This window comes from Dermacentor variabilis, chromosome 1, assembly GCF_050947875.1.
Source record: "Dermacentor variabilis isolate Ectoservices chromosome 1, ASM5094787v1, whole genome shotgun sequence".
NCBI classification, from domain to species: domain Eukaryota; kingdom Metazoa; phylum Arthropoda; class Arachnida; order Ixodida; family Ixodidae; genus Dermacentor; species Dermacentor variabilis.
The window spans coordinates 31,120,507-31,137,855 of record NC_134568.1 but is presented as its reverse complement, the minus strand read 5'-3'; the positions used below and the strand labels follow the sequence as shown (position 1 = coordinate 31,137,855).

The 17,349-nt window shown below is 48.2% G+C and overlaps 1 protein-coding gene across 1 annotated transcript in view; it reads right to left on the bottom strand.

The window, feature by feature from the left end:
* LOC142576220 (uncharacterized protein C05D11.1-like) overlaps positions 1-6,034 on the bottom strand; it is a 128,997-nt gene extending 122,963 nt beyond the window's left edge. Inside the window, exons 1-2 of the mRNA XM_075686243.1 lie at positions 5,725-6,034; positions 296-378 (exon numbers count right to left, since the gene is read on the bottom strand). Coding sequence (XP_075542358.1) covers positions 296-378; positions 5,725-5,863 — 222 coding nt within the window. The 5' untranslated portion in view covers positions 5,864-6,034. The remainder of the gene's footprint in view (positions 1-295; positions 379-5,724) is intronic.
* Positions 6,035-17,349: the final 11,315 nt, after the last annotated feature.

Below are 17,349 nucleotides of genomic sequence, written 5' to 3'. Positions count from 1 at the left end.
GCAAATCACACAAGAAAAGGACAAATGGTCCTTATCGTGGTGAGATAAAGAATTCCACAGATGATACTGCAGTAGAAGAGAACAGGTTTCAAAAGATGTTAAACAAATGAGGCAACAAGCTTGATGACAGATGTGTACAGAAGCCAACAAAATGCAGACATGCAACATGTTACTGGCTTATCGTAACTGACAGAGCATGTTAAGCTCTAGCACTTACTTTGTTTAACAACAACCCCTGACTACTATAGCAAACAAAATGTTCAGGCCCATTTCAAAGCATCGCCAGCCCTCATACCTTGAAAGGGTAGTCCTCGCTGCCCATGAAAATTAGATGCTCTAAGGTATGTGGCAGGCCGTCGTCATCTTGAGCTTCAGTCGCTGGGTTAGAAAAAAATAAGAGATGCCATGCTATGTTCTCAACATTCAATAAGCTACTAGCCACATAACATTCCCCAACAGTAGATACACCATACAAGCCATCTGGTTTTCAAAGCACTTTGCGTGGTATGGTAACAAAAGAAGAATGAGCACCACAGGCTAGCAGCACAAAGGGATTTCCAAGTGAAAGTTTGGCCTCAACCTGCATTTGTGGTTTTTCTTTGATGTTGCAATGTGCATGTGCTATTTGAGTTCAGGCACTTCATTGATGAGGTGCACGGGTATGCCGTTTGAGGTGAAGACTTCCCAAACCTTTCGTCATGGGGAAAGGTTGGGAGCATCAACAAGGCCACAATTTTTTATTCCGAACTACACATGCAATAAGGACTACACATGTGCTTTGTAAATAAATGAAGTTGGTGGAGGGGAGGCCTGCTATAAATTTGGCTCAGTCCAAAATTTAAACCTGCCACTTAAAATTAATCTAAAAAGAATTGAAAACAAGATAACACTGGGTTAGCAGTTTATTGACTTCATCCACACCACAACGTTGCAATGACGTGGTGTATATTGACACCTGTCATTATAAGTGTCCTAAGTTTCTTGTGCTTATCGTCTTATCATGTTCGTTAAATAGAGCAAGTCATAGCATGTCTTCTTATTGCAGTAAATGTGGTTTGTCAAACACATGTTGTGGGTGCCCTTGCTTGTATCCACAGCTTCGTCTCCTCCTCCTTGATGTTTGTGTTGCTCAACGACGGCGATTGTTGCAGTAGCTTCAATTTTGGCAAGCTCTCACACTTGTTAGCTTCTCTATTACATGCTAATCTGGGCTCCCTTTGCTCCGGTGTTTCTGCAGGCAACTTCAGCAGGCAACTTCCAGCAGTCTGAGCGACCAAGCGCCGGTGGCGCCGGTGAAACAGCTGTTAAACCCTCGCCTAGTCACATGGTACCACAGTGACAAGCTTAGCTCCAAGCGAGTGCAGCTCCGACACGTCTCCGCAGCGGATCACATGACGTGACGTCACACCTGCCACACACGCGCTCCGACGGCTCAAGGTCATTGCGACGCGATTAATGACCTTGTGAGACATGGCGTAGTAGAGCTCTGGCTCTAAAATATGCTCTGTAGCCACCGGGTAACTGCAGCCAGCCAATGAAGTGACTTTATTATCAGAAAGATAGACTGACGCAATGTCAACTAAGGGAGATTGCCCTTTCCAGCTCACGCAGAAGTGCACCAGTGATGTTAACACACTATTGCTGAGAAACAGAGGTGGGATTTACACTGCTAAGTACAGGTACAGCCTTTTGATTCTTTAACAGTACCACGTGAGTGTAGACCAGCAAGCATGTCAGTGTCTTGATATGTCTGGGAGCGATGAAATCAGTGAGAATAAGCAGATGAGCACAAAGTTCACCTTGAGCACAAGTGTCGTCCTATAGGCTCTTTCTACAAACTTGACACAGCCCTTGCCAACATTAACTCAGTGGTCAGCTTCCAGGACAATTGGAGATAGCAAAAGTATGTGCCAGCTGGGCTTCTTTTTCTTTCTCTCCTAAGTAGATGTGGCCATGGAGTGCATACAACAGAAAATAAACAAAACATGCAAAGCTATGATGCAGTCAAATGCAACCTACACTCCTATCTCCAATCAGCTGTGAAGCTGGTCACTGAGTTGACCATGGCAGGGGCTTTGTTGTGCTCGTCGGAAGAACGTAGAAAATGACAGACATGCTCAAATTGAACCCTGTGGACATGCGCTTTCATCGCGTTGCGACTATCAAAAGGCGCTGCCGTGCTGGCTAATCAGTGCTCACGTGGTACTGCTAAGGAATTGGAATGCAGTACATCGATAATAAATGGAATAAAGAGCACACTACATTCATCTGGCAAACGTTCTGTCCACATCCAGGAGTGAGATGTCATTCTGAGAGCAACAAAAGATGTGTTTCTGCACTACTTGATCAGCCTTTTGTTGCACAAGACATTTAAAGATATGATGAATACTTTCCTTTTGTCAACATTTCAGTCCATTACCTGATGCCATAAGGCTACAAAGAAAATGCATACAGGCTCCTTAGAAAGAAAGTTTCCATATTGAAAAAGTTATCCTGGTATGGGGATCGAACGCAGCAGAACTGTCTCTCCACGGTAGTCACTTTACCACAGGAGGATAGCAAATGGCAGGGTGGAGGCGAATTAATAGACATCTCGACACATTGGAACACTTACTAGCAATGCAATTGCTACACAATCCCACAAGGCAAAGCAACTTTCTGGGAATGGAAGGTTGAGGAAATCCTATGCGTTTTCTTAGTAGCCTCAAGCTACTTTTGGGTGGATTCCAACATTATTTCTCATGAGGCTTCCTGCACAGAAGACATTTGGACAATGCATACATATGTTTTGTCAGAAAATTCAGTGTACTTTGCTTTCATTTTAAACAGAAATAGACGTAACCCCTTCTGTATTTCCGACATAATTTCCTACATTTCCATCATTTCCCACACATCATGCCTCACCAGCATGAAATTTTACAAGTGATGCAGCAATGACAACAGTGGTTTTTGTGAATGGTAGATACTATCTGAACTTGATGCTAATAAATATCAGATACTAACATGTTCTTCAAATTCATTTTCCACAAGAGGCCCCTTCTAGCATTTTTAATACAGCTTAGAATACCAATGAAAGCCTATATGGAAAGGATAAAACATACTTGAAATAAAATTTGCACTTCCTAAATGAAAAGCAGAATAATAAAACAGATAATGTGATGTAAAAAGAATGTCTTTGTGAGCAATGGACAAATGTAGGCCTTAAAACATCATCAGGCTTTGTTTTTTTCTCTCATTTGATGAGTGCACATATCGATGCAAGCAACATTCACAAAGCTAAATATTTTATTGCCCGTTAGTGCACTTAAAGATGCAAAAAAGCATGAAACTGCATTGTCATGCACAACAAAAGCAGTGAAAGCTGCCATGAACATCAGCAGCAGGTTCAGCCATAAGCGGCTAACAAAAGAGCATATGTTAATGCCCCCCCCCCTTTTTTTCCCCTTTCCGAACAAAACATGTCTTCCTTTATATAAGTTTAACACACGGTCCTCATAATTGTCATAAGAAATGTACATTGCTAAAAATGTGTAATAAAAACAAAAGAATGGCTACAGTAATACTAAGAGTTTCCACAAACATTTGCTGACACTAAGCTTTTTCTAGAAAATGCTATAGTCAGATACAACTTAAGTCTGCAGTGAAGCCCCACCCACACCCTCATAGGCACCAGCCACTGTTCCTCCGCAAGGCTGCAAATAGTTCGCACTTCAAACTTTTCCGTTACCTAAATAAGGCAGTGACAACAAAAATAAAGTTATAAGTGCGAAACTTTATGTTTTCACTCGTCTATTATAGTGGAATGGCGAAAGCCTAATTCTTTACTGAATTGAAACAAAACGCTTGCTTCACTGCAACTATTTACTGTCAAGTTTCACTTCAGTAGGCAGTGATGTTTCACAAGTAAAATGGGCTCACCAATGACATGAACTGCACCGAGGACTTTTGAAGAGTGAAATTCTCAGACTGCCTACACTTTGCACATGTCTGTCGCACACCTCCCCGCTTCCGCCTATGAAAAGACTCTTCAAGAACAGCAGGCGCTCCGGAGGTTCCGGTATCAAGGACGACGCCATTTTGAGACTGTTGCATGACAACAACTTTGTTTGCTTCTGTGATTGGCTAGGGGAGTAACACAACACTGCGCAGTCTATGCGCTCTGGTTGCCAACTGCTGTTTTTAAGGTGTATCCTGCTATAACAATTACACTACATCCTGGGTGCATAGTCCAAAATTGGCAGGTAAACCGTCAGTAAAAGTATACGGACCAGGGATTGCGCGATAAAACTGATTTTGTCCTCTGCCTGTGAATATATCTTGGAATTGAGGACTGCAGTGCAATCTTGGCAGTGCAAACTTTCCAGTACACTTGTCAAGCTCGGCTTATTAATGTTAATTACGAGAAAATGCAGTTTCTTCAGCGATGCTGTGGTCTGTATACTTTTGCTTACGGGTGTACACAGCAAGCATACATGCATCCTTCGGTGCATACAGGCCTTGCGGTAAATGAACTTTTCCAGAGCTCCAGGTTTTGAAACATTTGGTGAGTACGTGTTGTGTGGCGACTGTTTACAAGCTAAGACGGGCATCATTCCTTCTGTTGACTCTCATTTCAAAGTTGTTTCAATATGCTATTGACTTGGGCTAGTTCGTAATGCCACTTACTGCACACAGTGCAAGGCCACAGATTAAAGAGCAAAAGACACAGTGCCTGTGTTAATTTAAGTATTTAAATTATGTGGTTTTATGTGGCGAAACCACAATCTGAGTATAAGGCATGTCGTAGTGGGGGAATCCAGAAGTATGAACCACCCGAGGTTCTTTAACATGCACCTAAATCTAAGTAGACGGGTGTTCGCGCATTTCGCTCCCATCGAAATGCGGTCGCCGTGGTCGGGATTCGATAATGCGACCTCGTGCTTAGCAGCCCAACACCATAGCCACTAAGCAACCACGGGGGGTCGTGCCTGTCTTCTCGCTCATCCATGTCCTTTGTACTTTTCACAGTATGGAGTTGGTTACTGCCATTCGCCATATACCCATGGGCAAATCATACAGCTTTATTCAATGGTGTTTGCTTCTAATCATCAATATCAGTCCATAAACTTCATTTGAGCGCTATACTAAAATTAGAACGTCTTATGACTAATATTTTTATTAGCACAATACCAAGCGTAACAAATACACGCCGGTGTGGGCATGGCAGTGGTGTATACATTTATCTGGTTATTTAACGCATGCAATGGAGTGTCATTCTCCCAGCCACCCACTTATCACCACTCGATTGTTTACCTTTCGTTTTGTAGTTTTTGTACAGCGCTTTGACGTGCTATACTTGATATTGACGTTAAATCAATTTGTTTGCTATTTCAACAGACTGCGGTATTTATGCCAATAAACATGCCAACATTATAAATAACTGAAGAGACATCTCCCCCACTCGTCTGAAATACCCCTGTAGGTGCTTCCCCGCGACAGACACACGACTGCGCTGCGGTCGCTGCGATACGCAGGGTTGGAATTTTTCTTTCCTGTGGCGCTATATAACAAGTTCACATTAGTAATTATGCTCACATTGTTGAAAAAATTGCAGGACGCAAATGGAACGCTTTTGTAACAGTCAATCCATCGCGCGCAGCTGTGCGCGGTGATTGACTGCACATGCGCGTGATCAGCACATGAAGGTAGTCATGAGGCAAAATACGGGAGCGATATCGCACTTACCGATGCAAAGGTATCCGCTAATGAGTGGCCCATCAAATTCGGACACGCACACGGTCATGCCAGTTTTTGTTGACCGGTACTTCGCCAGCGGCAGGTCGCCGTCAGTGCGGACGACACATACTTCCTGAAAATTGGCCATAACGTCGTTTGAAGGCACTCGTGCGGCCCAAGGCGTTGGAAATGGAACCGCAGTGTTCGATTTTGTAGTCTCCGTGGCTAGAGAAAACGGCCGCGTTAGCGACCGACACGTGCGCGGATCTCACGAGAATCGAGACTGGAGAACCATGCAGAAGCGAGGAGGGGAGAAAGCGCACACAACACACAAGCACACGCAGACAAAACAGAACGATGGAGGAAGAACAAAAAATAGTCGAGCAAAGCAAACTATGACGTACTAAGACCTTACGCGGATGAAATATAATGAATTGTGTAAAATGTTAGAATCGGGAAGGTAACCGCAGTACTACATACGTGCATACGGCGGGAAATTCAAAAGAAGGCAGCCCGATTTCTAAATGACGCATGTCAGATGAGGTGGAAACTTAATTCAGCATAGAGCCATGCGGCCATAAACTACATATGTTGCTACTTCTAGAATGAGCTTGAAACACTGCCCAGAAAAACTGGCTGAGGTTTAACTCTTGTAAACCTAGTTATTACGAGCGTTGCAAAGATTATGATCACAGTGTTTCATTGAAGTTAGGCCACAGTGTTTCACACACATCACACATGGTGCCGAACGGGTTGTCCGTGAGATCGCGGTGAAACCTGGCCGTCGCAGTCGAGCTTGCCGCCAGCCGAAGGATGCGGTTCGTCAAACGCTCGTTGTGGGTGCCCTTGCTTTTATCCACGGCTTCGTCTCCTTGTTGTTCCTGTTGCTAAACGACGGCGGCGGTTGCAGTAGCTTCGATCTTTCTGTAATGTGCTAATCTGGCCTCCCTTAGTTCTGGTGTTCAGTGGCGTAGCAACGGGGGGAGGGGGGCCGTGGGCCCCAGGTGCAAGGGGCCCGTGGGGGGGGGGGGGTGACATACGTCTGAAGACACCCCTCTTTCCGCCGGCTACACCCGGGGGGGGGGTGACAGAAGACCTATGGGCCCCGAGTGTCAGACGACCTAGCTACGCCACTGTGTGTTGCAGCAGGCAACTTTGTCTTTGCTTGAGATTTCTCAACCTGCCGTCTAGCTCCATCTACTGGATGATCGGATTCAGCTTGCCGCCTGCGTGGAAGCGCGCGCACGGACGGCCCAGCCGGCGCGCCATCTATGGCGAGTCTGAGCGACCAAGCGCCGGTGAAACAGCCGTTAAACCCTCGCCTAGTCATGTGGTCAACAAGGTCATCGATGACCACTGCAAGGCGCTATGCCAGCAGCAGTGGGACGAGTTCTGCGAATTCATCGACGGACAGATGCGCAACGACAAATCCTGGGGTATGCTGAAGCACCTTCTCGACAAAAGCGGCTGGAAGTCAAATCAGAGGCATACGTTGGCCCGGGCCCTTCCCGAAGCCTCACACGGTCGATGAGTTCGTCTCAAAACTCGTACAGAAGTACTTGCCCGTCCGTCGCGACGGAGATCCGGCGACCCAACTCCCGGACTACCGAGGCCCTCCACGCCCCGAGCTCGACGAAGACTTCTCCATTGCCGAGGTCAGACAGCCATCGTCGCGCTCAACCGCAAGTCTGCGCAGGGTCTAGACGGAGTCACCAACAGAATGTTGACAAATCTCGAGGACACGTCGATCGTCTTTCTGACCGACAAAACCAACGAGTCCTGGAATAGCGGCGTTGTTCTTGCAGAATGGAAGATGGCCTGCACAGTGCTCATTCCCAAGCCCGGCAAGGCCCCGAACATCGAGAACCTCAGGCCGATTTCTCTAACCTCCTGCGTCGGCAAGGTCATGGAGCGCGTCGTCCTCAACAGGCTCAACGGGTACCTCGAAGACAACGAGGTTTACACGTACAACATGATCGGCTTCCGCGCGGGACTCTCGACGCAGGATGCAATGAAGCTAATAAAGCATCAGATTGTGGATGGCCGTTCCAGAGACGTCAAGGCTTTGCTCGGTCTGGACCTCGAGAAAGCTTTCGACAATGTGCTCCACAGCTTCGTCGTAAAGACCATTTCAGACCTGGGTCTCGGTTCCAGATTCCATAGCTACGTCAGCTCTTTCCTAACGGACAGGAAGGCCAAGCATCGCATTGGGGACTTCCACTCCGACGATGTGCCTCTCGGAGGGCGGGGTACTCCTCAGGGCGCCGTCGTCTCACCCACACTGTTTAACATCTGTATGATTGGTCTTTCCGAGAGGATGGCACGCGTACATGGCGTCAAGCACACCATGCATATATGCCGACGACATCACCTTATGGTGCTCCGGCGGCTGAGAGGGCAGAGTCGAAGAATGCATGCAGGAGTCGATCGACGTGATCGAGGAGTATCTCCGCCCCACCGGACTTCAATGCTCCCCCGCCAAGTCGGAGCTTCTGCTTTATAGAAAAGATAAGGGAGGCACAAAGATTGGAAGCCAGTCTCCGAAAGCAACATCAGTCTTCGCACTTGTGACGGGGGGGGGGGGGGGGAGGTGATACCCAGGGTCGACGTTATTCGGGTCCTTGGCATGTTTGTCGAATTCAACGGCGGGAACGGAACGGCTCTCCGCAAGATCATCGCAATGACGGACAACGCTTTCCTCCTCATTCGCAGAATAGCAAACCGGCACTGAGGAATGAAGGAAAACAATCTCCTCAGGCTTATCAATGCCTTCGTACTATGTCACTTTACGTACACAATTTCTATGCACAACTGGCTCAGAGCGGAGCTAGACAAGCTCAACGCTCTCATCCGCAAAGTGGTCAAGAGGGCTCTCGGGCTACCCGTCAGGACCCATACCAAAGATCTCCTCAAGCTGGGGCGAGGAGATTGCCGAAGCCCAAGAACGCGCGCAACTCACTCGCCTGAGCACCACAGCGGCAGGTAAACACATCCTCGAAGAGCTGGGTTACCACCCTGCGGGATTCCCGATGGTCAGTACCCCGATACCTAGGTGCATTCGAGACAAGTTCGAAGTGGCCCCTGTGCCCCGAAACGTCCATCCCGTCCATAACGAGGGCAGACGCAAGGTCAGAGCAGCAGCCATCCTCAAACAGATCAAGCAACGAGACATTGGAGCAAGCTTCGTCGACGCCGCGGAGTACGGCGATGGGAAGACTTTTGCCATCGTTGTAGTCGGCTCCAGCGGCAAGATTTGCAACAGCGCCTCCATTCGCGCTTCAGACCCCGGTGTCGCCGAGCAAGCCGCCATCGCCCTCGCCCTGCTAGACGGTCATGGGTCCGAGATATATAGCGATTCCAAAACGGCAGTTAGGGCCTTTCAGAAGGGTTGCATCGCCAAGCAAGCTGCTCGTCTTCTTAGCAGCTCAAGTCGATATGCTCTCACGCATCATTCAATCCACTGGTTTCCCACTCACGTACGTAGGGTCGGTCGAGGGTGCTCCCCCGAACCTCAATGAGTCTGCTCACGAGGCTGCGCGTGACCTCACCGACCGCGCTTCCTCTGCAAGAAGCACCGACTCCCCTCCTCCCTACGGCCACAGTGACGCTCCCGCTACTCACAACGAGATTATTAAATTCTTCTATATGTCTAGAAGGGTCTTTCCACCCCCTCACCCCAAGTTGAATAGGGCGCAAGCCGTTTCGCTTAGGCTTCTGCAGACCAGCACGTATCCGTGTCTGTCCGTTCTCCACGAGGCTTACCCAGACGTGTATCGCGACGACGCCTGCCCCTCCTGCGGGCAGACCTCCACTCTAGCGCGCATGCTCTGGGAGTGCGGGTTGACATACCCCAAGTTCATCAAGGAGGAGTGGGACTCGCTTCTGCGTAGCCCCGCTCTAGAAAAGCAAATCTGTCCGGCGCGCCCGCGACCGGGCCGGTGGGCTATATCTGCCGGTCCCGTCGTGGGACTAGCCGGATGCGCGACGAATTCGCGTCCTCGCCAGACTTGCAATAAAGTTTCTTCACTCACTCACTAGTCACGTGGTACCGCAGTGGCAAGCTTAGCTCCAAGCTAGCGCAGCTCCGACGAGTCTCCGATACGGATCACGTGGCGTGACGTCACACCTGCCATACACGCGCTCCGACGGCTCAAGGTCATTGCGACGCGATTAATGACCTTGTGAGACATGGCGTAGTCGAGCTTTCGCTCTAAAATATGCTCTGTAGGCACCGGGTAACTGCAGCCAGCCAATGAAGTGACTTTATTATCAGAAAGATAGACTGACGCAATGTCAACTAAGGGAGATTGCCCTTTCCAGCTCACGCAGAAGTGCACCAGTGATGTTAACGCACTATTGCTCACTAACACAGGCGGGATTTACACTGCTGAGTGCAGGTACGGCATTTTCATTCTTTAACAGTACCACATGAGTGTAGACCAGCAAGCATGTCAGTGTCTTGATATGTCTAGGAGCGATGAAATCAGTGAGAATAAGCAGATTAGCACAAAGTTCACCTTGAGCACAAGTGTCGTCCCAGTGGTATTTGCCAGGGGCGTAATCATGGGTGAGTGGGGGGGGGCTTATGGAGCTTCATCCCCCCCCCCGAAATTTTTTCGTGCTGTCTATGCACCGCCTACCAAAGCAACTCTGGATTTTGTCTAGAATGTCTTTTTCACGCTCGAAAAAAACATTTCACCGCGAACATTGCAAACTCGGGCTGGATTTTGCGGCAACGCCCATGCACCGGGAATCAGATAACGCAAGCAGCCCCATCCGAACACAAAGTTTCGTTAACGTTTTGATCCCGAGCGGGCTCGTCGCGGCATCTCGCGGAGGCCGCGTAATCTACGGAGCGCATGGATTTCAATTCGGAAACTTTATAGGTATAAAGTTCTCATAAACTTTTGATGCGAAAGGTGCATTCGCATTTCCAAAGTTGTGCTTTAGGTCTTCAATTGTGGAGCTTTGTGGGTTTAATGTTGTTTATAGACATTTGATGCCAAAGGTGCATTGACTTTTCTAACGTCGTACATCGGAACATACAACGAGACAAGCCAAATCAGCACACTATCAGACAAATTGACAAAGCACGCAGCGAGGTTCGATGAGACGAAGCGTTGTGTTGGTTCATTTGTGCCGTTATGTCACAAGAAAATATCATCATTTTTTTTTCACTTACGCCAAAGCATCCATGTCAACACACTAAAGCCAGCAAAGGTAACTACGTTCTTATTGATTGTTTATATTTTTACTTTTATTCCCGGGGACACATTGAGCCTCTTCAATTTTTGTGTTCTCGCTACCGTACTCGTGGGCTGCCAGAGCCAGCCAGAGCGCATGCGTTTTTCTGGTGTTGCCCCGACCTGCGCGGCGCACTTCGGTGCGCGTTCGTTTTTCTCTGGCCGAGGGGATTTTCGCCTGGCACAGTTTTGGACGCTTTCTGGCTAGTAGACTAGAAAAGGAAACAATGGTCGCTCGCCGCCAAAGCTGCGGGGACTCGACGGATTGCACCGCGTTCGCTTGAGCGCAACCTCTCTGGAAAGTCTTGTCTCACCGGTGTAGGATACAGAGCAGTATGCGTATGATTCTCGGTGGACCAAGCGTCTCACGTTTTCTTCGATATTCCTTCGGTAGCCACACTAGGTGCCCAAAGTAGGCATTCGATTGTAGCCAACATGCTTTCCTTTGTATTTTTTTTTTCTTTTCAATTCTGTGTTCCCGCCCCACAAAAGACAAAAAGACATTGTGCGGCGCAGCAAATTGTCGCATGGTGAAAGTTCGACTTAGTTACTTCTTTTGCGGAAAGTCATAATGGGCCATGGGACGCTTCAGTTGCCGGATACTCTTACTATATTATTGCGATAGCAATTATATGTAACTCTAGGCGCATTCCTGCCGTCGCCGTCGTCCTCATGTTCCGTATAAAGTCCAAGGGCGATAACATCGTGACCGCGCGCCGCATGGTGTATGTGCGAGTGAAAGCGTAGGGGGTGTGGGGTGGCATGGGTGAGCCGACGATGGCGGCTGTCTTGTGCGCGCAAAGGAGAAAAGCGGGTAGGAAGCGTGCTGCCTTCCGTCGCGCGTGATACATCGGGGGGAGTGGATGGAATGGGGGTGGGATCTAGGATTCTGTGAATCTGTGATTGCGCAACATGTTTATTTGCCTTGTTTGACGCATTATATATAGTGATTTTTTCTTGGATACGTAGATTTATTGGAGACTTAAACGTATATTTAAATATCTTATTGCGAGGTTTTGTGTATACGTGCAGTGAACTTTGTTTCCAGTGACATTTTTTCCCCTTTATCAAGCTGTATCTTCGTATTTGTATATTCCATTGTATCTTCGCATTTCTAATGTACGAGGGCGAGTCAAATTAAAGTGAGCCTACCCACCCCGCGCAATAATGGTTCCGTTCATTATCTGCGAGGCATGCGCGTAGCACACAGGCATCTGTCATTTACAAAAGTGACAAGCAGGTGTGAGGATAAATGTTATTTAATGCTTTCATACACTGGGTTGAACATGGTTACGTGACGTAATGGGCGCTCCAGAAGTTGAGCAGCGTGGTGCCGTGAGGATTTTGACAGCTGAAGGCGCTTACTAAAAAGGAATTAGTCGCCGTATGGCTGCGGTGTACGTGGAATATTGCATTTCATTGGCCACTGTGAAGCGTTAGAACAAACGGTTCAAAGAAGGACGTGAAAGTTACAAAGACGATCCAAAAGCCGGCCAAAGCCACCGTGCAATCACGTCCAACAAAAATTCAAAGGTTGGTGAGCTGATGAGACAAGAACGGACGATAAGCCTCGATGAACTGGCAGAGCATGGGAACATTAGTCACGGTTCGGTTCACGCCATAATTCATGAACATCTCGGTCATCGGCTCTTGTGTCCGCAATGGATGTCCAAGATTTTGAACCACCGCCAGAAGACGGAGTAGTTCGGAGCTGCCTTGTTTCATCTGATCCGGTATCACAGTGAGGGTGACGACTTCTTGTCTGCAATTGTGATCGGGGACGAACCATGATGCCACTACTACGAGCCTGAAACACAACGGCAAAGCTTACAGTGGAAACATTCGTATTCACCACCGCCAAGAAAGCAAAGGCCGTCGTTTCCGCTGGAAAAGTGTTGAGTTTTTTTTTTTTTTCAATCGTCAGGGGCCATTACTGATAGAATTTGCTAAATCTTGAGAGGCTATCGATTGTTTCCGATATCGTGAAACGTCACATTGGCTGCGTGTCGCAATCAAGAACAAACGACGTGGAAACATGACGAATGAGGTCATCTTGTTCCACGACAATGCCCGTCCCCACGTCGCTGATGTGGTTAATATAAAACTGGCAAAATTTAAGTGGGAAGCGCTCCAACACCCGCCATACATCTTAGAGATGTCGCCTTACGACTTCCACATTTTGGGGCAACTGAAAAAAAAAAGCTCAAGGCAACCAGGTATACCCTATAACGTAAAACTATTCCAATGTGTTTTTATACCAAACTCCTGACGTCAAATCTGCGTAACCGCCGCCGCAAGCATCGGGCGGTCACCCGTAGGGTTGTCTCAACAGACCAATCAGACGCTCTCCTCGTTCATAGGAGGTCACTTTTGTTTGCTTGAAAAACGATAACATTGCCTATACTGAGCGGCTTGTCTTATCTAATTGGCTCGAAAGAGGCGATGAGCACGCTTAAGTGGAGAGGGATTCGATGGGGCCTAGCCAATGCACTGAATGTCGATAACCGAATGAGGAGGGTGGTGCCGGCGTCTGTGATTGGTCCGTTTTTCCAACAAGTCTCGATTGTCCGTCACGATTGTCCACGAGCCACCGTAAGCTAAGACTTACGGTGGCTCGTGGACAATCATGACGGCATGCAACGGAAGCTTAAGAATGACGCGAAAACGGATCCTCAGCAAAGAAGAGTTGGCAGAACGAGGTCGTAAACGTGCCGAAAGTGCTCGAAAACGTTACGCGGCCACGCAAAAAGTTTTTTAACACGCAAATAAACCCATGCTCTTAGGCAGGTGCGAGTAGCCAGTGCCTGAGCGATCGGCTGCAGCCATCTTTTATTCCTTTCGGAACGGGGCAGCCTGTGGCTATTCAGAAGAAAATTCAGTTTTGTTCGGCATATTAATGCATCTTTAACGCGTACACGTCACTTTGACGCGGTGAGTTTTTGAGGTTTTGTAACGTCGCGTGAAAGGCAGGTGACGTGGGTGCAGCCCGAAAACTTTTGACAAATAGCCGAGGGCTAATGGCGAAGAGGCTTCGAATCAGAAGTAACTATTTTTCTTTTGTTCAGTCAAATCATGCATAATCAGTGTGTACACGTCATATCAGATGGGGAGCTATCGCGATTCTCGTGACGTCGCGTGACAGACAGGTGAAGTGGGGGTGGTCCAAAAAAGTTTTTGACCAATCACAGAGTGCTGATTGCAGAATTGGAATAGAAAAGTTTTGAATAGTTTTACGTTATAGCGCCCCAGATTTGTGTCGGACGATGACGTGAAAGAGTCAGTTACAGACTTTTTGAAGCAGCATCCCAAGGAGTTTTATTTGAGGGGAATCACGCGACTCGTTAGTCAATGGGACAAATGTCTAAATGCTCATGGAGAGTATACTCTTAAATAAAGTACCCCGTTTGTTATATATTGGCATTGGCTCACTTTCATTTCACTCGCCCTCGTATATTTTGCAGAATTCCTGCTTTTTATACATGCTCTCTGTTGCGACTATAATTTCGGTGCAATTATTCTCAAATCATGAACAGCAGGTTGCCACTATCCCTCAAGACAAAAGTATATAACAGCTGTGTCTTACCAGTATATGCTCACGTATGGGGCAGAAACCTGGAGGCTTACGAAAAGGGTTCTGCTTAAATTGAGGACGACGCAACGAGCTATGGGAAGAAGAATGACGGGTGTAACGTCAAGGGATAAGAAAAGAGCAGATTGGGTGAGGGAACAAACGCGGGTTAATGACATCTTAGTTGAAATCAAGAAAAAGAAATGGGGGGGCATGGGCAGGACATGTAATGAGGAGGGAAGATAACCGATGGTCATTAAGGGTTACGGACTGGATTCCAAGGGAAGGGAAGCGTAGCAAGGGGCGGCAGAAAGTTAGGGTGGGCGGATGACATTAAGACATTAAGAAGTTTGCAGGGACAACATGGCCACAATTAATACATGACCGGCGTAGTTGGAGAAGTATGGGAGAGGCATTTGCCCTGCAGTGGGCGTAACCAGGCTGATGATGAAGATGATGAAGACTCACGATACACGACGGGTGACAGCTGCTCCAGCGAAATACAGTGGAACAAATGACAGCGTCTTTGAGATTTTTCACTGGCCGTTGCATGTGTACAAGAATGTAAACAAGGTTCTTGAACGACAAAGTTTCATTAACATGTTTGTCCTCAACTTGTTCATTTCATGGCTTTTACATTTTTCATATAAACGGCATGCACTGCTTTGCTGGTTTCGAACTGATATAGTTATAATGTTCATGTGATATTTTCTTTACTTATTAAACAGACAAAAACCATGGAAGCGGTGACATCAATTATCTTGGGCACAATTTTTGGCACATACGAGTATATTCTTTCATTAAAAAGTACATAATTTACTTGTTTTGACAGTGCGTAGCGTTCAAGAATTCGCTTGTAGCATCTTTGGCAATGACAATGCAGCTACTATTCATGTATTTGATCGCTCGACAAATTGTTTAAGAGCAAGCTTTAGCTCGGGCCCAACTTCGACGCGGCCTATTCAAGTACATGTAAAACACAGAAACGCTTTTCTGAGATAACCTCTGGATCGCTTTTAATGAAATTTGTTGCATTTCAGAGAGAAAGTTGAATTCTAGTGTCTGCTGGAAGCGGAATTTCGACTTGTTCCTTGTATCGCAGGCTAACTAGGCATTTTTTGGCCGACGTTTGCCCGAAGAGCGAAGATCAGAAAAAATGCCGCGGATGTGGCATGCTCACACCATCAGAGGATCATCAATGTGATCCCAAGTGTGCCATCTGTGGTAGGGCACACCAAACGGTTGACTGCAAGTACAAACAGCGCTTCCAGGTGCCATACATCGTGCGCCAAAGACGGCGGCGCCGCAGGCGCGCACGGCACGCGCAGCTGGCGGCAGGACCAGCTAGTCTAGTAACGTTGGGCAGGACCACGTGGCTCCGACAGAGCCAGCGGCGGAGAAGCAATGGCGGGAGAGAAACCATTCTCCTCCCCCCACCGCAACATATCGGCATCGAGAGGGGCGCTCCCGCTCCAAAGTGGAACCTAGTGCTCTAGAACACTGGGTTCTGCCATGGAGCGAGAAAAAGCAAAGCTCGCCGAAAATGCCCACGTGCGCAACCTTGTCACAGTAGCAGGTGGGCTAAATGATGTCCTAAACAGGAAAGGGGTAGGACTAGCCCAGCGCTTGGCGAAGTGAGTGGACGACTTGCGCGAGCTATCCCCTCAGGTGCAAATCGTGGTGTGCACGGTGCCGGAGGTGCCTGTACGTGACAGTCAGGTACAAAAAGCCGTAGTGGCTGCTAATGAGGCGATATGAAAAATGGCTGTGGCTTAGCTAAGGTTAAGCCCAGGATGCGAAGCATACTAGCCTTTATTTTAGTTGTTGAACCACTGTTTAGCCTGGTGAACTGCTGTTGCTTGGCTATATTTGGTTCGGCTAGACGAAGAAACAACTCATGCGTTACTCTGCTTCGCCTTCAAGAGTGGAACGCGACAGCGTTCCCGTCGACCCGCCAAGGGGTGTAAGACAATGGGCTACAGCGCAGCGACTACGCGCCCCGCAGTGGACGCGGTGAGCGTCGAGCAACGCAGCGTTCGGCGCGGCAACGAAATGTGCGCCTGAGCAAGCGACGCACGCCTGAGCCTTAATAATAATAATATTTGGGGGTTTACGTGCCAAAACCACTTTCTGATTATGAGGCACGCCGTAGTGGAGGACTCCGGAAATTTTGACCACCTGGGGTTCTTTAACGTGCACCTAAATCTAAGCACACGGGTGTTTTCGCATTTCGCCCCCATCGAAATGCGGCCGCCGTGGCCGCCTGAGCCTTAGAAACAGCTCGTTTCTAAGGCAACACCGCATTCACTAGAGGCGCTTTTGTACCGCTTTGAAGCATCGTACTCGTGGCTCAGTGGTAGCGTCTCCGTCTCACACTCCGGAGACCCTAGTTCGATTCCCACCCAGCCCATCTTGCAAGAGTTGAGCCAAAGCCACCTAGAAACAAGCGCAGCTGCTTATATACCGCATCGTCGCCGCGAGCGATGGCGCGAGTTGGAGCCCCGTTTCTCCTCTGTCGTGACGTCACGGTGTCACGTGGTCAGCCTTGAAGGCGACGCCGCGAGCGACGGCGCGAGTTGGAGCCCCGTTTCTCCTCTGTCGTGACGTCACGGTGTCACGTGGTATGGCATGAGGTCATTGAAGGCGACACCGCCGCGCCTGAGGAGCTGGGTTGAGCTCTAGTAATATGCTTCGCATAAAATAAGCCGAGTGAAAGGCTTCGAGGTTGTCGAAATAAACAGGGAAGTGAGAAGGTGCGGTGGTTTTCTACGAGACGGGATCCACTTCAATTACAGGCTTGCGCGAGAAGTGGACTGGCGACTT